The following is a 24,349-nucleotide window of genomic DNA, read 5'->3' as shown; positions in this document are numbered from 1 at the left end:
GTTACAAATGCACAAACACAAGAAAACAAAATTCATATGAACACATAATCCTGTCTGAACAGCGCCTGCAAATTTTACCCCCCCCCCAAAATAAGTAGATAGATAGATAGATAGATAGATAGATAGATAGATAGATAGATAGATAGATAGATAGATAGATAGATAGATAGATAGATAGATAGATAGATAGATAGATAGATAGATAGATAGATATTGATTGACAGACAACAATAACCTATAATTATTGTTCTCAATTATAAATAAGTTAGTTTTTATAAAAATAAAAAAACCCAGTAGATATAAGGTAATAAAAAGCAAAAATACCGTACTAATTACTAACAGAAAACTCAGTTTATACAACAAATATAGCTTTTATTTTTAAAAGCTCCACCGGAAGTGCTAATTCTTACTGACACGCACTTGACTGCGGTCACACACACAGACAGGGAATTCGCTGTCAAGAGGGTGGATGCCAAGAGCTGGTGAGCTATGCTTTGATTAAGTTAACATTTTTGGTCTGCTTTATGGAGGCTGTTAGGTTTCTTCACGATGAAAACGACAGACAATAAAGAAGTGGCCCATGACCATCAGCATTTGCTTGTTTTGCTCTCTCGCAGCGCCTACATTCGTGTCGCATAGGGTTAGCTGATTAGCTAACAGTTGCTGGCTTAGCTTTGTGGCTAGCCTATGTAGTACCAATGGATTCTCAGTGCGTCTATTATCGGACGCACCTCACTCATGCAAGCGTACTTGCGATTTTCGCTACCGTCACAAACTTACATTTCCACGGGGAATCGGTAAAGAATCTCCAGCATATTTCTGGATGTATTTTAAGTTTCTGCGAGTATCGACGATCATTTCTTAGTACCCGCGACCCCAGCATGATGCCTGTTGATGAAGCGCCTCAGCTCAGGCTAGCGAAGGAGGAGCGGTTGGCGCTCTCGTTTATTTTTGTTGTCACTGGCACACACTGCCTCGGATTTCATCCACATCTTGATTACGTTTAGCCGAAGCAGAGCAGGAAATACGAGAGGACGTGTCCTCCTCGGCAAACGAACGAGAGTGAGTCGTTGTGTCCGATAACGGACCTGGGCGACCTCGGTCTGAAGTTATGTGCGGCTGTCGGCGATGACCAGGCGAGGAAAAAACGGGATGTAGGTTAACGTTACTCAAACGGGTGACAAAGGCTGGGCTTACGTCATGTCGCTGCACATTTTTGTTGTGCTGACAGTTTTAGTCGGCTGATGGTGGGGGAGAAAGTGAATTCGGGTAATCGTTTTTTTTTCTATCAGATGGGGGTTGGAGGTTGTGTGTGTCCACCGGGAGAGTGTCAACGGACCCAGCCGTGGACGGACCCGTGTGTGTAGGCCTCGGCGTTCCGCTGTCACTGCCTCTTCAAACGGTTGTCCCAATGATGCACTGATACCGCAGCAGCCTTCCCGGCGACACTGCATTTAGGGCGTTAAAATGCCTTATAAATAGCTGCGACATAGTGTTCCCATGACTGGTGCCGTGTCATCCCAGGGAGTTTCGGTGAAACCGGCTTGGAGCGCTTGGGGGGATTCTCTCATATCGTCCTGCTAAATAGTGATCTTGTCGCAAAAGAAACGTTTTTGGACAAGTTCAACAAAATAGTTGGTCTTGTGCTTAGCTGGAGATTTAGCATTAAGCCGTAGCAGTAAGTGGTGTTATCGCGGGAGTGCCCTTGCTGGTTTAAGTCACATGTAGAGAGCAGCAGTACCTTACAGGTGCTAAAATATGCGCTGATATCATAGATCGATAGATCGGTATCTGGAATGTGCACAACGCTTAGGGACTTTTTTGGCTGTTTTTCACATATCGCCACTGCGAAGAATTATGGAGAGCATCTCTTAGAAATAGGCAAATAGTATTAGTTCTGCATTTGTGTATGCGAATAAAGTTCTTTGTGGAGTTGTAGAATCAATCTGCTCTAGTTTTTCTTCACACCATGTGGGGTGTGGTTCTTGTTGAAGTGGAGTTATTAAAAATCCATAATCTTCTTTGTATGAGGTGAAATTTCTCACTTGCAGAATTGACAGAATTGAAAATTAATTCTTATTTGTGTGATTTCACTACATATCTTATGTACTATTTAACAAGTGATTGCCACCCTCACCATTTTGTTTTTATTAAAGTAATTTTCTTTGTACTTTCAGGTTTTTAGTAAGCACAATGTTTTCACTGTAGTTCTGTATTTGCACTTTAAACATCGCATAATAGTTTGTTTTTGTAAAACAAAGTCCACCAATGTTGGACATGTATTGATAGTATAATCTCTAGATGTTAAATGTTGGTTTTCATACTTGTTGCCCTTTGAAGAGCAGAACTAAAAAAAACTAATATTCTGAGCAATAAGCTTATTTATTTCAAAACTGCTACATTTAGAAAGTATTAAATTTTTATCCAAGCTTTTGTATCAGTTAAAATAACAAATGTCATTGATAACATTATCCAAACATAATCACTCTTTTTGTAGAAAGAATAATTGTTGCTTTTCTACTTTAAATGAAAACAGCTATGTCCAGTTACACATTTTTTATTTTTAACATTTGTATCAATACAGTAATTTTTCATTTTGAGGTAATTATAACCCGAGAATCTTGTGTGAGCCAATACCCTAATCTTGACCTAGCAGCCTTCTTGTGATCATACTGATTGCAGATTTTTCTTTTTTAGTTGTTTTAAGGAAATGTTAGTTATTTCAAGCAGCTCTGAGTTTCTAACAGATATTGATGAATTGATTTAGTAAACATTTTTATAATTGAAAGAATATATGCATGCATGGAGAGAATAACGGTACACAGAAAGGCTCTGACAGGGATCTGATTCCTGGACTTTCTTGCTGTAAGGCACCAATCCTAACAACTGTGCCACCATGCAGATACTCCAGCATACTCCCTCTGTCAAAAAGTAAATGACTTTGAGGTTGCTTGGTCAGCCTAAGACTAAATTTAGTGTAATACTATATTAACCGTAAGTCAGTTGTAGTTTTAATTGATGCCAAAAGGAAACACCTAGATTTGGCATAAGATAAAGCTGTTAAAGATAGAGGTATTTCCTTGTTTTTGTTGGGTTTGACAAGCTGGTGCACCTCCATAAAAGCCGCGAGCGTACTGCTTGTGTTGACATCTGGCTTAGTTGTGTCGTCATGGAAGTACGTGCTTGGCTGTATAAAATTCCTGTCTCTGCTTAAGCTCAGTGTGTTTGGTGGCACATTCATCTGAAAGGTTAGGCTAGGGTTAGTTACTGGAGTGCTGCTCAGCCTCATGTTTTTCCACCAGCATGTGATATGACTGGAAGTGACACTTTTCCTCAGTCTTATATTCAATCCGGATGCATGTGTGAGGAAGTCAACATAGAGTCACAAGATTACTGTTTGCGCTCGCTTCGGGTGGAGTTCCAGGGATGCTTCCTTAAACAAAGGAGCTTTCTAGTGTTATTGTTGGTGCACGATTTAAGATTATACAGGTGACTTCTGCAGTGGCGTCTCCTGTGGAAGATGGAGTTGGGGGGGTGTGGGGGGTAAATCAGGTCATGTTGGTATTTTGAATTTCTTGGCTGTACTAAATCAAGTGTTCCAGATTTGGTTTCCTAACTTTTGCCAATATTTTTACCAACAGAGAATGACTTCTTCCAGAAAACACTGTGTTTTTTCATTAAGACATCTTTCAAAGTGACAGTTACAATGTTCTGTCAAATTTGCTTTGAATGTACCTTTGGACAGCACATTGGTATTTCCTTTGTAAAAGCAGCACAATTGGCATTACGACACAGCTACCTTAGTTCACCTTCAATGCATCAGTGTTTCATGTATTCTGTGCTTTGATGTTTGTTTTCAACACAGCTATCTAACTTGAAAGACTATTGGAAATTGTTGAAAACTGAGGCTTTCAGCTCTTGCATTCAGAGGCTTTCAAAAGTATTTGTGCTGCTTGAATGCTTTCACATTTTGTCACAAATTTCAGTTTATTTTATGGGGATCTAGAAAAGTAGAACATAGTTGCAAAGTGGAAGATAGTTTACACCTCATGAAAAGTTCAATATTTCTTTTATTCAGAAAATGAATGTGTTAGAGATTAATTACACATTGAGTGAGATGTTTTAAACCTTTATATAGCAATTTTGATGAGGATGGCTCACTGCCTCAGAAAATTTGAATATTGTGAAAAAGTTAAATTCAGGAAACAGATGGTGTTACACCCTAATCAGGTAGCTAACTCCAAACATCTGCAAAGGTTTCCTGAGTTTCTAAATGGTCTCTCAGTCTGGGTCAGCAGGCTACACAACCATGGGGAAGACTGCTGATTTAGCAAATGTCCAGAAAATGGTCAATGCTACCTTCCACTAAATTCCACAAAAATTCATTGTTAAAGAAGCTGGTTGTTCAAAAAACATAAAAAGTTGGTGGAAGAAAGTGTTGCAGCAATAGGAAAATTCAAGAATTTGGGGGAGCTTATAAGGCATAGAGGTTGGAATCTGTGCATCAAAAACCACGACAAACGGACGAATCCCACACATCGGCAACTAAGATAAGAAAAGAATTGGATTATTGGTTAGTTGTCCATATTACTCTTTTAGGATGAAAATAAAGTTATGAGAAATTCTTGAGTAAAAGTGCTTCCATGTTGCCTGTAGTTCAGTGTGAAATAGCCTCAGTCAGTGATGGTTTGGGGTGCCTTGTGATCTACTGTTGTTGATGACGTAATGATGTTTTTCTTAAAGTCCACAATCACAGCAGCTGTCTACCAGGAAATATTAGAGCTCTTTATACTTCCTTCTACTATAAGCTTTATGGATATGATTTCATTTTCTAGCAGGACTTTGCACCTGCCCACATTGTCAAAGGAACCAAAAGCTGGTTCAATGATCATGGTGTTGTTGACTGTGATTCATTGGACAGTGAACTGGCCTGATCTGTCAAGATTAAGATGAGACATGAGAACAAACGATGCAGATGATCTGAAGGTCGCTATTGTAGCAACCTGGGCTTCAATTACACCACACGATTGATCACATCCATGTCACGCCACATTGATACACTAATTCAAGCAAAGGAGCCTCAACCAAGTATTAAGTGCATAGAAATAAACATGCCATTCAGAAGCGGGAGGTCTGGAGTTTGACTGTGCTACTCTCGTTCATGCTGAGCTAAAGACTCTCCACTGTTGAGAATTGTGGAAACAAACTGCAACTGGTTGCAGTAAAATAAAGAAAACAAGAACCCTTTTGTTGTAGCTTTGTCTGTATGTTTAGGATCTAAAGGGGCTTTAGTTCTACCTTAAACTATAATTTGAAAGTTGGTATGGGGGTGATGGTGTGTTCAGGGTGATGTGGAGAGTGGTCGTTCTCTGTGATGTGCCCCATACATGGTTGGAATCATAAAAGCTGACATGTGGAGTGCATAACTGAAGGTTGTCAAACCTGAGCCATACCTCTCTGCAGGTTTTCCACAGGCCTTTGGGCTGCAGCTTTGGTTAAGCTCTCTATACATCTCTACTCCTTCAGATAATAAGCATTTTCCAAGGCATAAAAAAGACACGAGTCCACACAGTGAAGCTGCAAGAGGGTTTATAGATAAGGTGGTGGTGGTGGTGGTGGGGGTGAAGACTTGTGGCCTGGGAAATCTCCCTCTCATCTCCTGGGAGACGGATTCAGTGTTAGCTTGTGGTCAGCCATTTGCCCCGCAGTCAAATGTTCTCTGAGAAATGCATGACTGCTCGTGCATTGGAGATGACCGAATATTACAGAACAAGAATCGGGGCTGCTCTCAGAGAATGTGATGCTTATCTTTATTAACTCCTGCAGTAATCACTGCAGTGTTTATGCTTTTTCTTGAGCATATTTGAGTTTGGGCTCAGCAAAAGTCAATGGAGCCATAAAATTCCTTAGTCTTTAGTGACTCACTAGGCTTTTAAGAAAGCGTAAGAATACATCTGCAGTCTAGTTTTGTCTTGGAATGCAACACGAATTGTAACTCCAGAATACAGCCAGCTCGATATGGGCTGAGGGAAGCATTTTCATCCTGATAGGCTACCACCAGACGTTCATGAATGGATCTGACGTCAGAGCCTTTCATCACAACTCTCACTTGTTGAAATCCACTTGTTGAGCATGCTAAGCACACTCTATTGTACACCACTATTTAGAGAGGATATCAGAGATTATTCTGTTTGCTCACTGGTGAATGCTGAAAGACGTTTATGCTTTATTCAAATATGCAGCTTGGTTCAAATCTGATGAGATGTTATCAGGTGGCTTTTCTTTGTGCACCTGTCAATTGTACTACATACAGTATTATTCCTTGCTGGTCTATTGTTATTTACTAAGTAAAAGCTGAATATGTTCAACAGATAGACTTGTTTTAGTCTGTGCAGGGGTCTTTTGCAGCACTACAAACAGTTTCACTCTGGATTTTCGCTGCAGTTTACCCAAAAAAAGGTTGCGCTTCATTAAAAGCAAGTGGACCGGGTTCGGGATCAGAGAGCTTCAAGAAATGTATTTTTAGTTCCAAACGGCAAAACAAAAATCAGATAAAAGCAAAATTTGTTGTTAGAGTAAAACCAAATCTGGATAAGAAGCATTGAAACCAAAATCCAGAATAAACACAACGCTGACTACAAATAAATCAGTTCTTGTTTAAAATTTTATAGCAGCCAAGGCCTTTTCCTTCTCGTCTTCTCACAAAGTTGTGCAGCTGCATGTACAAGTCTGTTTTTTTTTTCTATGTGCTGGTATGAGGAGACTGGACCTGCCACAATACACTCCTTGTGTTTTGTGGGCAAGAAGGAGCCTGGCTCCACTCCTGTCACACAGTTACTCACGGCACTTGTCCTGTCATTTGGACTGACCCCCTTGACCCGTCTGCTGATTGTCAGACTTTACTGTGACCTTTTTTGTGCTCCAAATTCCTTCAGCAAAGCTTCTTCTGCCAAATATACCCATTTTTCCACCTTTGCTTTCCAGTACTACTTACTACATTGACATATATTTGTTCTGATGTTGATACTTTGCAGCAAGGATTCACACTTAATGTTTCTTCTTCACTGCGTTTTTGTGTATGTTTGAATCCACATGAAGAGGCTTCTGAGGAATTGCATTCCTTTGCTTCATTGACAACAGATGTAGAGGAGAACTTTTTTTTTTTTTTTTTTTACTTTGAACTGAACCTTTTGCAGCATCTAAAAACAGTGCAGTGTGGATTCTAGGGCAGCTGTTTTACCCGTGAAGGCCAAAATAGACTTCATGAGAGAGCTAATGTTGGGCCTGTGGTTAAATCATCTGAGGGCTTGTGTTTGCCTCACAGTGGCAGATGGATACGAAGCTGTCAGCATTTGTAACAGCTGCCCCATCTCCACCTGTGAGGCCACCTTCTTGTGACTTAACAGCCGTGCATAAGCTCAACTGCTTGGAGCTGAGGACCATTTCTAGTCCTGGAAAAACTAGGTTAACAGGTCTCTGATGTCTTTAGGGGTCCTCGATGAGTCATACCTGACAAGCAACTCTTTAAAAGCAAACCAACACCATTTAAAACCTCATTTCAAACAACAGGGTTGTAAAATATACATTTCAACAAATAAGGGGTGCAGAAATTTAAGAACTATTGTGATACAATTTCATGGTTTTTAATAATCTGACAGGCTGCAGCTTTTACAGAGGCAGATGTTTTTAAACTTGTTGCTAAACTTGCACTACTTTAAGCAGACACCTATATGTTTAAGCAGGAGGAAATCATTCTTGCTCCGGGGTTTACTACATATTTATATCCATATTCAGTGTCACTCTATGCTTTACGTTTTTGTTGGTGGCGACAGGGAGCTGGCTGAAGGAAACCTAACCCTCCTTCCTGTTGAAGTCGAGCAGCTGACATGTACGTTGGTGAGTGGGGGAAATAGTGCTAACATTAGCCCCAAGCACCTCCAGTTCAAGGAGGGATGTTGAAGTGGGCTGGCAATGCTCCAGTGCATCCAAAGAGATGCTGCCATCACACGTGTTTGTTTGGGTGTGAGCTCTGCAACAGGAGGCTGGCAGACAACAGAGCAATTCTGAGAAGCCAAGAGGTTTCATTAACATTGATACCATGTGTTCTTCTTATGGGATAACCTCTGCTAATGAGGTTTTGTATTAATGCTGGAAATGTAGTCACTCTCTAATAAGGTCATCTATAGGAAGTGTAGAGTTCTCTCACAACAGAAATCTTGCTGTGTTCAAACTTAATGGACTGTTAAAACTGTGAACCATGTAATAAAACTAAAAGAGATTAGCTAACTTTGTTAGCTGAAGATGGTTTGCCACAGAGTGGTTTGAGTCTGTGACAATGAAGGGGCTCCAACTCTGAACATTTCATGGTTTTTTGTTTTCGCCTTTTGAACAAACACGTATCCCAGGGTTACCTGCTTTGATTAATCTTCAGCAATAGCTCAGGTGACAGGTACTTTAACGACCTTTCAAATTTATGAGTTGTTGTTGGGAATTGTTTTATTTATATTTTCTTACCAAGTGTGTTGTATGTTATTTCTCTGTGTTTGATGGCTTAAATTATTATTTCTTTTTTATTGTAACATTATCCTCTCATGGTGGAGGTGACACTACTGTGTCGTCAAAACCATTTGTTAGATTAAACCAATCATATAAATGTATGTTAATGTTTGACAACAGAAATAACTTGTCGTTTATTTATTATTTGTTAGATATTAGTTATTATCTGGAGAATGTGTAAAATATAGAGTTCGTTGCTCTTGGCTCTCTCTGCTCCCGTTTACCGTTTACCTTGCGAAGGCTAATATCCTATTAACTATGTCAACCAGCAGGCATTGTGGGGCACCTTGCCGATTCTGACTGTGCCTGTAATCCTAGGGATTAAGAGGCCTGCACTCTTGCACCAGATAACTGCCCTAAGTCTCAGAATAAACTTCTTAGTAATTGGACCTGAATTGCTAATCCTTTAAGTTGAATTGTCAACCACCTGAATAATTGTTCATAAATTTTTGTCAGTGTCCTGGCAGGAAAATAAAAATCCAGATTTTACAGCTATTGCAATCAGTTTTGAGTCTTTATTATGTGAACATGTTGGTTTTAATTATGTTAATGTTTTAAATCTTTTAGTTGTTTGCTTGTTTTATCTAGAAAGTATCTTTCAGCTTTATGAACGATGTAGAAATCTAGTGGTAATATCCTCCAGGTGTTAAAAATGGTCAGAATTTTCTTCTGTTTGACACCTTGGTATGCCTTTACAGTATTACCCATCACACACTCCTGTCCTTGTTTGGACCTTCAGTTTAAAGATGTCTAGTTTTAATAAATAATTTTAGGATAAAATGAAAAGGAGATAGCTGTAGTACAGCTGCAATATAGATCGGGAAAGGTCCTCTGAATACATGAAAAAAATATGAAGCATTGCATTCATTTGACATCTGATCTACGTTTTGTCAAAATATATAATGGCACTAATGTGGCCAGTTGGACCAGCACATCCTGTGTATTTGGATAATGAGTCACAGGCAGACCAAAGCAACAATAATGCTGCTCTCATCAGGATTAATTGTGTCTGCAACTGAGGTATCCTGAAGGGAACTTTCAAAACTAATAATTGGGATGCAAAGCAACACTTACGCAGTGTTACTGTGAAAAAACATGTTGTCCCATCCATTCAAAAGGTCAGTGGTTTCCCTCGGCGCTGGTCCCAGACAGATAAGAGTGGCCTGATTTTTTTTTTTTTTTTTTTTTTTTTGCTTGCCATTGCCCCTGTTTGTAAAAGGAAGTGAGGTTTAGAGGTCAGGAGCATTCTGGTAGACATGTGTAATGGAAGCTGTTGCACATGTGGGACGACCACACAGCTGCTTAGCTCACAGTAACGGCACATTGGATGGTGTTATCAAATCGGGGTGGTGTTCTCTTTCCGCAAATTGCTTTTTCTAACTTGTACCCAAACATGGGAGCTGCAAGCATGTCGTCTGAAGATAATGGTCTATTTTCCACTGAGTGAAAACCCCAATGTTCAGCGACTGAATCGTTTGCAGTTCCATTAGTTAATATTTTAGTACGACTAAGAGTGAAAAATATCTGCAGTTCAGAAAAAAAGAATAGCATTGAAAAAAAGCTTTTGGTTAAGAAAATCTTTCATCACTCATACAAACCACAAATCTGCTACAAGTAGTTGTTTATTAGTTTTGAGTTATATTTCTTAAAAAAAAAAAAAAGGACTGAGGTTGAACCCCCTTTGGTATTGACAGTATAAAGTAGCATATTTCTAATCAAGTGAAGAGGCCAGAGTGAGATGTATGAGTGAGAATGGGAGTATTGTGTCTCCCACTATGTAAAACTCAAAGACTCCACAGTGATTTCCAACAATGCTGTCTTGCAGGAATGTCTCTGCAGCTGCTTCTGGTCAAACACTGCTTGAAAGTTTTGTTTTTTTTTCTTACAGAGATGCAAAAAGATGTTCGTAATCGTCAAGAAATGCACAACATTAAAACCACAGCTGTAATAAGATATCACTGCAAAGCTCAGAGATTTAGGATTTAAGCCATTCTGCTGTATAACTCATTGTTTAACAAAGCAAAATATTGCAGTAGATTAGAATTATTTGCTGTGGTTCTCGATAGGAAATTGTATTGTAAATTTTGATATAAAATGTTGAATGATTGGTGGCCAACGGTGTAATGAAATATGAGAAGTGTGTTTTGTCTTACAGCAAAAAACAGGAACAAAACTTGCAAAATAGATGAAAATGGATGACTGTATTGCTAAGACTCTCTTGTGAAATAGAGTTTCCATCCTCGTCAGACTTTTAGCTCAGTTCTGTTTTTGTAAAAATATTTTTTTATACAGGCTGTCCATAAATCATATTTAAAGCTATTTATTTACAAGTGTGTTTGCCGGCTCATAATTGTGATTACATAATTAATATTTCTTATTACTTTGAAAATGACCTGTTGAATATATGAGTTTTTTTTAATTCACCTGTGAAGCAGATGAGATGAACTCATCCTTCCTCTCTGACTTGATGCTAACCCTATCTTCTGTTGCTCTGTCTTTTCCTCCCTCAGGAGATGACCTAGAGGCCTTACAGATACATTTGTGCTTTTGTCGCTCTAATCTGCATCCGCAGAAAACGGCAAGATCTGGAAGCACACTTGTTTCCTCCGTGGGCAATATCTACCTCAGCCAGCAGACGGGGAACACACCGGGACGCTGCTGGGAGACTTCAGACAGGCAGACAGTCAGAGCCAACAGCTGGCCGCGCGCTCACTGCCTGCAGCGTTCTGCTTTGTGAAAAGGATTTGAGACGGACTGGATCTGTCTGCCTTTTTGCTTCCCTCTAAAAACAAAACAGTCACAGCTTCTGACTGGAGAATTTATTTGCTTTTTTAAGAATTGTTATTTTCCCCTTTGTGCTGTTGACCAGTGTGTCTTTTTCCATGGATGCATTTTTTTGCTTTTGGCTTTTAAACGAGTTTTCTACTTTTACTAGTGTAAAGCTGGTATAACATTATATATGTAAATACATATGTGAATGTTGTATACTGTATTAGAAATATTTTTCCCATTCTGAAGGAAAGTTAATGCACTTTAAAACTTTGCTGTAATACCTTTCCTTCTCTATTATGATAGGTTTTTTTAAGCTGGAAACTGAGAAGCCGGGGTGTGTCTTGTTCTCTAAGTTAGGCATGAAGAATCTGCAGCAGGGCTGCATGTAAACATTTTACTCTTCCTGTCGGCCTTCAATCACACTTTTTTTTTTTTTATTGCCATTTTACAAGGCACACTTGAGATGAACCTCTGGCAGGTGGAATCCTTGAGCTGTCTCTCGACTTAACTTGACCAGTTGACTCTTGGACTGAGTGTTTTTTGTGAGACTGGCCCAGACTGCTTTCTGTGGAAAACAGACTACGAAAGACAGGAGCTTCCGGTGCTGTTGCACCACCTATGTATTGTTGTAGTGCACAGGAAAGTAAAATGGACTATAAGCGTCGCTTTTTGCTTGGCGGGTCCAAGCAGAAAGTGCAGCAGCACCAGCAGTACCAGATGCCTGAGCTGAGCCGGACCCTGAGCGCCTCTCTGACTTCTTCAACCATGGGCACTGGGGTGGGCATTCCTGGCAGCTGCCATCCACCTGGCTCTGGCACTACGACCGCTGTTGCCGACATCCAGCAAGGCATCTCCAAATATCTAGATGCTCTCAACGTGTTCTGCAGGGCCAGCGCCTTCCTTACAGACCTGTTCAGCAGCGTGTTCAGGAACTCTCACTATTCCAAAGCAGCTATGCAACTGAAGGACGTGCAGGAACACGTCATGGAGGCGGCCAGCAGGCTGACTGCAGCAATAAAGCCTGAGATTGCCAAGATGCTGATGGAGCTGAGTGTCGGGGCCGCTAACTTTAAAGACCAGAACGACTTCAGCCTGCAGGATGTTGAGGTACGTAGTAATGGAGAATCAGAGCTTCAACACAACATTTTGTTCCATATTTTATTTATTGATTTAAATGAGAGTGCAAATAAATGAACATAGTAAAATCCTTTAAACTTGTCAGACAAGTGGCTAGTGTTACATAAAAATATATATATATATAAAAAAAACACATTAAACTCACACAAACTGAAGACAACAATACCTAACAACACAATATTGTTAAATACAGAAAGGTTTATTGTTCAGATAAGATTTTTCTTTGTATATTATTTATAATGAGCCTTTAACGAAGGAATATAAACTCCCTTAAAGCTACTTTGCCAGTCCTCTGTTATAAAAAACAAACTCTGAAATGGGTGGAACAAGTCCTTGTAAAAGCTTATTTATAATTTAGAATTATTAATGATTATATTTTGGACATCAACATATCTGCAAATATTTGACAAATCCTTACCATAACATGTGAACATAGCTGTTACAAGAACGGGGTCTTGTCTGACCGTACAGGGCAATCAATGGAGAAATACATGATTTCTCCATAACAAGTGAATTTCTTTCTATTTGACAAATATAATTCAATCCAAAGAATATAATAGCTTGTCCAGAAAACATAAAATATGTAGGATTAAATAAGAGAACACAGTGATTATATCAATTGCTCCTTGATGTTTTCCAAACAATTAAGTCAATTTGTAACTATTTTGAAGCAGAAAAAAAGAACAGATTAGCACCACAAACATGATGTAACTCATTTATTTTTTATCTTCTAGATGTGGTGCAAAGATGTTTAGCCGCCCACTGTCGTAAGGCTGGCTCTATGAATCAGTGTTTCCTGGCTCAAACGGGATTTTTACACCCAGTGTCAGTATCTCTGAGGGTGAGGTGTGAAAAACAAGAGGGATGTGAGAACAGAAGCCACGTTTTGCGAACCTAAAGACTACACCATATTTCTACAGTCTTGCATTTGATGATATTCAGACTGTGAAATATTGTTTGAGGGTTACTCAACAGGAGAATAACTTGTTATAACTTCTAGTAAAATTTAAAAACAGATTCAAAGGTGATGCACAGAAGTTTTTTTTTTTTACAATTTCTAACAGTATCTGTAAAAGATTGATCCAAGAATAGATATATTTTTACATTTTACTCTATAAGTTGGGGCTGCTCTCATATCAGGAGGAAATTCTCCTGGACACCTCTGCTTGCACTTTTGTTCTAGATCTCGGTTATGTTCAACCCACTTGAAGCTCGGGTCACTGGGTTCATGAAGCCAGGTTGGACAACTTATGTTGACACTGTCAAGCCTTGAGCATGGGGTCATTATAGTTTACAACATCAGTCTTAGAGGGGCCCCAGCAAAACATCTGGACTAAATGATTGAAAAGCTTAAAGCATTTAAAGCATTGGTAAATGCTCGAAGCATTTACCAAGTTGCTTATGCTTCAAGAAGTCAAATTTGAAGTTAACTTCTTACTAGTAATCTTTTTTGGGACATGGTTTAAAAAGGTATTTTACATAGAACCTGTTTAGTAAAGTCTTGTCTGTTTTTCTGTGGGCACCACAACCCACGCTGTGTCTGGAATGATTCTTGGGAAGGATTGCTGTCTGTTGGTTTATCCTATGCTCAATGGAGATTTTAAGGCATGCTGGTGACCTGTGAGACTCAGTATTACAGATGAAACTGTTGTGATGTAAATAGAGACTCCAAGTTAACTGGATTCGCAGGCTGACCCAAGTCCAAAGGCCAGAAGGAATTTTATTTTAAACTAAGACACCACTAAAAACAAGGAAAACTCCAAAAGCAAAATAGAATTCAATCTGAAGAATTTAATTCTTCGGATTGATGTATCTTAAGTTAAGGTACATAAATCCAGGCCGACTAACTTTGTAATTAACACTCAAAAAACACCTGACTGTATTTAATTCCAACCTTTAAAGCTTTTATCTTGCATCAATGAAGCACCACAATCCAACCAGTAAATCATTTGTAAAATTCTTGGATAGACTCATTCAATCAATTAGATTATGAATGAGAAGTTCACTTATTTCAGTGAGATATAGATTGACACAAACTGATGTTTTAAAGCCTTACTTATTTCTGTAGTGTGTGATGTCATATTTCATGTGCTAAAGTCAATCTTGAAATAATTCAAATGTCAAGATAGCTTGTGTTAAATGTTAAATAGAATCACATTTGTTTGGTGAATTTGCACAGCAACTGCAATCACCTGCTCTTACAGTATTAGCCACACCCATTAACTTTGATTAGGGCCATGAAATGTTTAAATAAGTACTGAAATTATATTTTTAGCACACTAGTTCAAATTTGAACTGATTTCCACATTAAACGAATACATTAAAGTATTCATCATATTTATTTCAAAGGATATTTATGTTATCTTATAATTATTTAAGGGTTTCTATTTTAAATTCTGGTGCTTTTGGCTCTCTGTGCGGCTACTGGCTGATCCAAGGCTGTAGATCTGTAGTAATATTTCTTCATTTAGTCTGCAGAAGCCACAAAATGGGAACGGCACTAAGTCTGCATTGCTAAAAAAAGTAATGCAGAACAAAATTATGAGAGATGTGTTGTAATTCTCTCTTTCATGATCTTTAAACAAAACTATGACTTAGCAGCCAACGGGTGTGCAGCAGCAGCCAAGACCGGTGAGGGACTGCAGAACTTCTGTGGATGTGGCTGAGCCCAAAACAGGAAACACTTCTGCACCGCAGTCAGTTAATCTGACTCTCTGTGGTTGTGAATATGCACAGATAAATATTAGAGGAAGGCCAAGTCTGTGAAAGTTTAGACCGCATGATTTGGAACTTGCACTCGGTGTCTGGACCCTGGCATTAATGGCACATTTGTTTCAGCATAGATGGATGGCTCTGCTATTAGTTATAAAAACCTTTGTGGAAACCACTCTGTACATACAATAATATTATGCTACTAAATGTAAATTTATTTTAAACATGTAAACAAGAACAATTGATGGAAAAGCAGTTGGCAATTTTGGTATGGCGCCAAAAAAAGAAGCTTGTCACAATGAAATTACTGAACTTTGTGGTTTTGTGAAGAGTCATTTTCAACCAACAGTCACCGTTCAGTCTTTCGTCCAGTTTTTTGTTTTATAATAACACATACATGTTGTATAAAGGAGTTTACACATCATTTGCTACCAACTCAATGCAGGGTATAATGCAAGTTTGCGCGTTGCTCATTTATGGAATGTGGTCTGGTAGCTGGACAGACTGTGAGGTCGTCTAAACGAACCAAATAGATTGTTGAGTTTGGGGAGTTGTGGTATGTGAAACTTTTCCCTCTTCCTTCCCTTCTTTTGCTCATGTCTCCTTTCTTTCTTCTCCTTTTTGCCTTCTTTTATTCCACAAAAAGAATGTGGTTCTCTGGCAGCTCAGAGGGACACTGCTGCCAAATATGCATGAAAAGGTCCTTCTTTTTAGGGTCTGTTTGAGAAACTTGTAAGTTTAAAGCACAGAAATAAGACCAAAGGCAGACGCAACAAGAGAGGCATTATGACATCCAAAAAAAGCATTCACTCATCCCTATCACCAGACATACTAGTTTACAGCTTCTGACATCTTTTTTCACAATGTTACTTCCTTCACCATAACGTGGTGTTCTTAATTCAAACATCAAATTTGTTTATAGAGAGACCCAGCAGGATGTAATTTCCATTACATTTACTGAGGAACACATTCATAAATAAGTTGCTGTGTGCAACATTTTATAAACTGAAACAGGCCTTTAAATAAGTGCAAACATGCTTGGTACACAGATTGGTGCCGTAGCATTTTTGAGCTTACTTGTAGAAGACTTTTCTTCTTTCTTCAGATTAAGTGGAAGCTGTTGGGTTTCACATTGCCGTTTTTTTTTTTTTTTCTTTCATTAAAATACCAATGAATAGATTGGGAAGTTCAGAATTTCTCTAATTCTACAGTCATGGAGCTGCTGTTGCTGACTGCTTGTTCATTTAGAGCACAGTTAAAAAAAACAACACAATCAAAATGTTCTTCGATACACTAAGAGACATGACATGAAAACCAGATAAAAACCAAGAGGCTCTTTGAACAACCTTTAGGAACTCCAGGGATGTTTTATTTAGACACATAAATGATGAATCTGCCTAATGAAGTCTTGATGAAATATGCAACTTTGTCATCATAAAAGTGGAGCTCAACTTTTTTCACCTTTTTTTTTAATCTTCTTAGAGAATTGTAGATTAACAAGGGACATCTCGCATCAGAGATCTGTCTGAACAAATATTCTTTTGTTTTAATTGAAGATTTTCAGGCATCCTATTTTTGATAATCTTAGCACTTTTATTTGGAATAAAAGAAAAAAAAAACACATCAGATTTAAAGCGTATTATATCGTATAAAAGTTCTAAAAATGTGCTGAGGAAGGAGAATACATAAAGAAACAAAAGGGTCCCAAAGCAGAACCTTGAGGAAGACCTTAGTATGTTGGACTTGATCAAGACCCGCAACTTGAAACTGCTGCAGATAAGGATCTATCTGATTGCATTGATGGTTTCCAATACAAAGACCCAGTACTTTGTATTGGGTATCAGATCAGAAAAGCAGTTAACACTTTTCTAATCTCTGCAATAAATTGTCACGTGAAGATGGGTCTGAAGCTCCTAACATGAAATAAGAGCTGAAAAGGCAACAGAAAGCACAGCAGGACTGTTTACATTGACCAACTAAGGTAGAGAGCCTTTTTATTTCCTCCCCCAACAAATCAGACGGCAGTCGAAAGAAACCCTCCCCAAGCAGACATCTGGTTATTATAAAACTTCCTATCTGCAATCTGGATCTCAGGAACATTACCCCCTTAGATTTGGTGTTCTTATAGTGCAGGTGTGCTCAGAAAATGGAAGTCTTAAACGTGTTGGATTCATGAGTGGCCTTGTTTGGTTGCAGTAGGGGCCAACAGCAGCTTGGCTCTGCTGCACTCCCTATTTCTCATATTTTCCATGACTGTAAGATACTGCACAGCCAATAACATGTGTTATCCATTATCTGTGCTGAGGCCATGTCCTCATTTTTTTTTCTACTTGCTCAGTTATTGTAGGCTTTCACACTAGTTTTTGATCTGAGAGTGTGTTTGCGTATTTTTATCCTATTTAGGATATGTTTTCACTCTGTGATATCAGCCTAAAGCCTTGTCATCTGTCTGAGTATGTCCTCTGGTGTATATATATATATATATATATATATATATATATATATATATATATTTATATATATATATATATATATATATATATATTTTTTTTTTTTTTTTGGGATATATGTATGTCACAAAAACAGTTCAGATTGATTTTCAACATTGTTTGCTTTCTTTTCTTTTTTATTTCAGAATCCTTCTATGTTTTAGGCAATCCTGTAAAACTTAAATCAATTGTTCCCAACCGTTATTATCCTCAGATTATAAAATATACAATCTTTTCAGTTCATGATGTGATCAAGTGCCATCTTCTGGCCAAAGATATATATTTTTAACATTTTTAAATGCTAAAAGCATAGAAATGCATGCAAGTAAAATTGTACATTCTTCCTATGTTGTTCTATGTTGGTATGCCTCATCATCATTCGTTACTTAAGAGATTTTTTTTGCTTTGTTTATGGGCTGACAATTTTCTGTAGAAATTATGGCTGATCAACCGCTGAAATACTCGTGTTGGGATAAAGACAAAGCAAATGAGGCAGCGAATTCCACCCTCTGTCATAGATCCATAAGTGTTTTGTTACGATAACAATGAAACTTCCAACATGTGGAATTTTACGCCTGCCCATATTTACATGGCACTGTGGTTCCCATGAAGTGTGGCGCTGAGGACTGAAAGTGGCTGCGTCCTGTTGTTTCTGTCCGCTGTCAGACCGCGACAGCATATTTCCGTCCTCACAACTCAGCAAATCTCTTGAGATATTTTCAGCAAGTACCTGAAAAAAGAAAACCCTGTGACCATGGTGGGCCCTGTGGTGTCCTGTTTCTCTCCCGCTAACCAGCAAACAAGGCAGAACTATTCTCTTCGCACACAAACACGCAATTTGGAAATGGCAATTCCAGGATGATGTAAAGCTGAATTTGAAAAAAGGAACTGCGAAGAGCACTGTGGGAAATTTTTAATGACAGTGAAAAAGACAGATAAGCTCAGTAGAAAAACAACAGATCTTTCTTGCTTAAAAAAAAAATAAAAAAATGCAAAGAATATTCTATTCTGATTTGTGTGTTTTGCAGCTCGTGGTCAATCTCAAAGTTAAGTACAAAGACAGTCTTTTGTCCAGGAAACCTTTATTCTGAGAGCGTGTGTTTTAACTTGACCACATGGTCATGGCCTCAGATTGAAGGGGTTTTCCCAAAACCTTTGCCCCAGAGAAAAACATCCTAATGCCTTGCAGAAGTGTTCACTCTTCTCAGTTTGTCATTTTACAACAGCAAACTTCAATGTGCTTTATTGGGATTTATTATATTCTTCACAAAATGATTGTGAACTGGAAGGAAATGCATAAATGGTTCCTCATATTTGTTCACTTCCAAATACAAAAATGTGAGGTGCTTTTCTATTCAGTGCATCTGAAGGTATGGCTGTCCTTACCAGCTTTGGATACTTGGATGCTAACATTTTTACTCACTCTTCTTTGCAAAATACATCAATCTGAGTCAAATTAGATGGAGAGTATATTTGAACACCAGTTCAAGCTTTATTTTCCAAGACTTTTTAAGTCAGAAAATAGTTAAGTGTGAACTATTTTGTTGTACTTCTGGCTGATGCACTGTAGTTGATTTGTTACAAGCTGTACTTTTGTGCCAGTCTTAATTTTTTTTTGCTGCGCACACCAACAGCTTCCCCGACCCTGCTGATGAAAATCATCCCTTACATTTCCTATAAACATGATTTCTTATGGGTTTCCTCCAATGATGGCTTTCTTTTTGGAGCTCTTTTATAACTGTTAGATTTCTAAAGTGCAAAATTTTTAAATTTGCATCCCTTCTGCACACTCACAGCTCCTCCAGCTTTACTATACCTCGTGATCCTGGTATGTTTGCATTGTCATATGATAGACTGAATAGTGTTTGAGATATTTAAAGCTTCTTGGTGCTTCAGACGAGTTCAACTTCTTTCTTCCAGTCCAAGCTGCTGTTCCGTTATCATCATGATGCTGTTTGTTCACCTGTAGTCTATGAAACTTCTTAGATCTTCATATTTTTATTCTGATTAAAGCAGGCTGAATAAAAGGCCCCAAAACACACCTTAGTTTTTTGGTTGGAAAAAATGTTGGAAATTTGTTTCTAGACATAATATCTCAAAACCGTTTAACAAGTTTGTATTTGTATTGTCACAAATTGTAAAGACAAGAGGTACAAAAATTTTGCCAGGCATGCTTCTGAATGATTCATAATCTTATCATTAAATAAATTAGTCGCATGACAGTCTGCTGACAGTCATGTGGCAACAAATGTAGGCAAATGTAAAAGATGATTCAGCAGCTTAACGGTGCCAAACTGTTGCAACATGCTTATAAATGTTACAAAAAGTAATCGGCTCACTATTGAGAATAAAAATAAGCTGTAGCCAAATTGAAAAACAAAAAATGTTATTTACAATTATTGTCATATTTTATGAGTTAATAAATGGTCAGAAATAAGGCTGAGTTATCAATTGAATTACTTGTGATGTGTTAATTGTTGAAATAATTGTGAATTAATTTAGAAATAGATTAGCTGGATTGTACAGACTCCCAACACTATAATATGCATCTTGCATTTAAGAAAAAAACTCATTGTGTAAAATGTTCTACCAAAAACTTCTTGAATGACATAGTTTTAGCTTCACCTGTTTTTTATTAATTATTTAATTAGTTCATGAATTGGTTAATAGAAAAAAAAATTATTAATAGATCAACCCAGACTGTGTTGATGATCAGGCGTTCACTAAAAGAATGATACGCTGTTGCAATTTAGACAATAAAATATTTTTATTTTAAAAATGAATTGTATTTGCATCTGCAAGCTAAGTAGTTAAATGATATGCAATTTTTTTTTATCCATTTACTTGCCAGAATATCCAATAGAATAATCAATTATAATCAACTAACTAAAATAATAGTTAGTTGCAGGCCTAGTCTTTGGCTTCCCAACCATTCACTCTACTTAACAATTTTCCCAGTGATGTCCATGTTGAATTTTAACAGCCCTGCCTGATTTTGTTAAATTGATTTTTCTGGTGATGTGTTGTAACAGAAATAGCTTCTGTGTCTGTCCAGGTGCTGGGTCGGTGCTTCGTCACAGTGATGCAGGTCCATTTCCAGTTTCTTTCACAAGCGTTGCAAAAGGTTCAGCCTGTGGCCCAGAACTGCCTGGCAGAGGCTCTTGCACAGGCTCAAGAGCGCTGCGTCAACTCCCGTTCCCAAAACTCTGACCTCGGGCCTCTAACGGAGCTGGAAGAAGCCTCTCGCTCATGGAAAGGTGCAGCTGAGGTATGCAGCTACTAGCCCCAGGAGTTTGTCAGTGTGGTGAAAATTCAGCTTGTTACACATTACTGATAACCGTGTGATTTCCAGCCACTATTGCCTATTTCCCAGGCTACTGTGTGTGTGTGAACCTGTATTACTTTGATTGTGCCCCTCTAATTCCAACCCATGTAAAGGAGCCTGTTATGTAAAAGGACTCAACTAATCCTCAGGCTAATCAGTCTCTTTGGCTCCCTTTTGGGTGTTGCATACATAGAGGCAAAGAGGGGGGTAGTCGGTTGATTGATCTGTTAAACCCTGTCATGCAAAGTGCTGACCCTCGAGGAAACAAGAGCTGCATATAGAGTGACAGCATATAAGCTAAAACCATTTTCTTTTTAAATCACTCTAAAAATATTCTGCCTGTGTTTTAATGTTGTATCTAACAAGATTTAAGCAGTGTTATGAAGCAATTTATACTGAACTGGAAAAAAAATTATTGTTCAAATTGACAATTAAACATACTTGAGCTTTTTTTTTTCTCTCGTGAGTTTGTTGAGCTTTTTGCTTTCATGTCTTCAGGCCACAGCGAGGCTGAGAGAACGGGGCCGGGACGGCTGCCTGGCTGGCCTCCAGGTTCAGCAGCTCTTCTGCTCCAACAACACCACCATCCCTGAGCACCAGCTGAAGGAGCTCAACATGAAGATTGACAGCGCATTACAAGTATGCTTCAACATGTTCATCAAACCTAACCTTACTTCTTAAAACAGCTGCTGTTAAACTGGCACTTCACACAGTAACGCATTCAAAATATTTTTTTATGGAAAGAAATAATCTCATACTTTTTCTAAGTTATTTGCTAAAAGTACTGCTGCATTTACTCTGCTACTTGTGTTTCCTGTCTGTAAAGGCTTACAAAGCAGCTCTAGAAAGCCTGGGTCATAGTGAGTATGCACTGAAGGCAGGTTTTCATTTCAACCCCAAAGCTGTGGAGGCAGCCTTACAGGTGGGTTTGCAAACGTAAAGTGTTTGAAGATATGGGTTCAGGTTTGAATGTGGAGTTTTGTTAATATGTTTGCGTTGTTTTCTATGAAGGGCTGTTGCAGTGAGGCTGAAGCTCAGCAGGCAGGCAGGAGGCAGACCACCTCCCAGCCCATCCAGTGTGAACTTCCCACCATCCCTGTGCAGATTGGCTCTCACTTCCTTAAAGGGGTCTCCTTCAACGAATCAGCGGCAGAGAACCTCAAACTGAAAACGGTTTGTAAAATCTAAAATAGGAGTTTTACCTTTAAAAAGTGGATGATTGTGCATCTTTGTCACAGTAAATTAATTTTAGTCTTATGTGTCAATCTAGGTTTTAAGGAATATTTTCTGTGTTTAACAATGCACTCTCGACAGAGGTTCTCAAACTTGTTACAACACATACCACTTCAGAAAAAATATCTTGGTGATAGTTATGGCCAAAAACAAAGATTATTCACACTTTTGACAGTGCATGTGCCATTAAATACTAAAAACAGTACTATACATCCTCATTTTGTTTTCAAATACAGATACAATATTTGTTTCACTATAGAAAATTAAAAGTATTCCTGCTACAAAAATTACAGTTACAATGAAGCTAACGTTTCAAGTAATAATGCTTGTTTTTTTTCTGCAGTGTCAAAACAGCATTAGGCTGCTCCTTTAGCTGACACAATAACATATTTTCATCCAACAGAAATATTTCTAAACACTTCAGTTTTTCTTTAGAAGTTAGGGAAAAATAAACTGTCCTTCTTTCAGCCAGCTGACTGGTTTGAAACATCTCTATAAAAAACAGTTTGAAACATCTCTATAAAAACTAATGAACTGATTCCTATTAGGTTTTTACTAACCCTGGTCACTGATAATATTAGTAAATAGATCTCAACCTTGGAGATCTGCATCATTGTATAAATATAGTCATTCACATATCTAACTTTGGACTTCTGAGGTAAACACTGCAAGAGGAACCTGTTATTCATATTTACCAAACAAATACCACATTTTTTTAAAGTTCTGCTAAAAGCAAAGTGCCACAGTTTAAGTATATCTCTAGTTGATTTTTTTTATTACCATCTCTGGTGTATCATCATCAGATGTTGAAAGCAGACATTAGTTGACATTCATCCATGTTTCGTCTGCAGCACACAATGCTTCAGTTAATTAAGGAGCTGCTGGGACAGAACGGAATGACCCCCCGGGACGAGTCTCCAGTCACAGAAGTCCTCAATCAGGTTTGCCCATCCAGTTGGAGGGGAGCCTGTAAGACGGCTGTCCAGCTGCTGTTTGCCCAAGCTGGTCTGGTGAGAAGCTAACATTTGTCATGCATTTTCATGTTGCCTTTTAAGTCTCTGCTGTATTGTTCTCATGTGGAAAGTAAATGGGACAAATGTTTATTTTGAACAGGTCTCTGCAAATAGTTGCTGAGTCCTTGTTTTTTTTTGTGTTTTTTTTCTACGAGTTTCCCCATCTTGCTGTTTGTTTTTGTTTAAATTAGCATCAGATCTCTGTAATGGCTTAGAGGTGTAAACAAACACCAGAGACACACATAAGAGAAAAAGCATTCCTTTATCATCTGAATGCAGGATAGGCTTGCCTGGACGGGTCTGCAAACAAAGCTTCTTTGCCCTCTGACTTTTACCTTTTACTGTTAAAATAGGGAGTCGAAATTAAGCTGGGCCATCATTGTGTTTACGTTAGACCACACAGGAAAAAACGGAGTGTTCCCATCAAGCCCTCCCACCTCAGTTAGAACTGTAAAACAGTCCTTAGATGATAAATGAGTGTCTTGCATTAGCCCCTAATCTTAGGCTATCGCCCCTAAGCTGAAAATAGACTATACCGCTGTATACATGGACACACACACACACACACACACAAAATAAAGTCCCTGTTTTTTATAAAATGCCTGCATTTGCTCTTATACTTGTCAGTCCATGCAGAGCAGTAGAGCTCCTTTTTTTTTTCTTGTAACCTTGTATTCCTTGAAACTTTTTACTTTTTTTTTTTAAAGATTGCATATCTACGTATTACATTGTTAAAAAGTATATGATGTTATATATAAATGGATGTGTAAAACATAATAATACATTTTGTTTGTATAGAGCTTTTCTAAGTACTCAGAAATGCTTTACAGGAGTTCAACAATATAGAACCCAACAATGGAACATAACAGAAAAACACACAAAATGGGAAGATTTGACATTAAAACCAAATTTAACACGTCCTATAATCTTCTGGATACAATATATATTCCCTTCGCTCCCTGTGATCTGTCTTGGATTTATTTGACATGTCATACTGACATTATTTGTTTATCTGTGTGGTTCTTTTTGGTAACAGAAAAAAAGAAAAAAAAACTCCAAGTGGGTCTTTTAAGGATACACCTGCTCTGTCAAAAACAATGGAGTCATTTCCT

General features: G+C 38.2%; 1 protein-coding gene across 2 annotated transcripts in view; it reads left to right on the top strand.

Moving 5' to 3' along the window:
• The first annotated feature begins 419 nt into the window (after window positions 1-419).
• Window positions 420-24,349, top strand: part of LOC129364188 (granule associated Rac and RHOG effector protein 1-like) — a 31,592-nt gene continuing 7,662 nt past the window's right edge. Inside the window, exons 1-7 of one of the 2 annotated variants that reach the window (XM_055036676.1) lie at window positions 420-482; window positions 11,067-12,435; window positions 20,722-20,934; window positions 21,490-21,630; window positions 21,818-21,913; window positions 22,003-22,164; window positions 23,076-23,234. In XM_055036676.1, the coding sequence (XP_054892651.1) occupies window positions 11,947-12,435; window positions 20,722-20,934; window positions 21,490-21,630; window positions 21,818-21,913; window positions 22,003-22,164; window positions 23,076-23,234 (1,260 nt within the window). In that variant the 5' untranslated portion in view covers window positions 420-482; window positions 11,067-11,946. Of the gene's footprint in view, window positions 483-1,378; window positions 1,403-11,066; window positions 12,436-20,721; window positions 20,935-21,489; window positions 21,631-21,817; window positions 21,914-22,002; window positions 22,165-23,075; window positions 23,235-24,349 lie in introns of those variants that run through there. The other variant, XM_055036675.1, reaches the window with a different exon arrangement.

Source organism: Poeciliopsis prolifica, unplaced genomic scaffold (genome assembly GCF_027474105.1).
Source record: "Poeciliopsis prolifica strain line A6 unplaced genomic scaffold, Auburn_PproV2 SCAFFOLD011, whole genome shotgun sequence".
Lineage (NCBI taxonomy): Eukaryota > Metazoa > Chordata > Actinopteri > Cyprinodontiformes > Poeciliidae > Poeciliopsis > Poeciliopsis prolifica.
The sequence above is the reverse complement of the archived record's forward strand: the minus strand, read 5'-3'. Positions and strand labels throughout refer to the sequence as shown.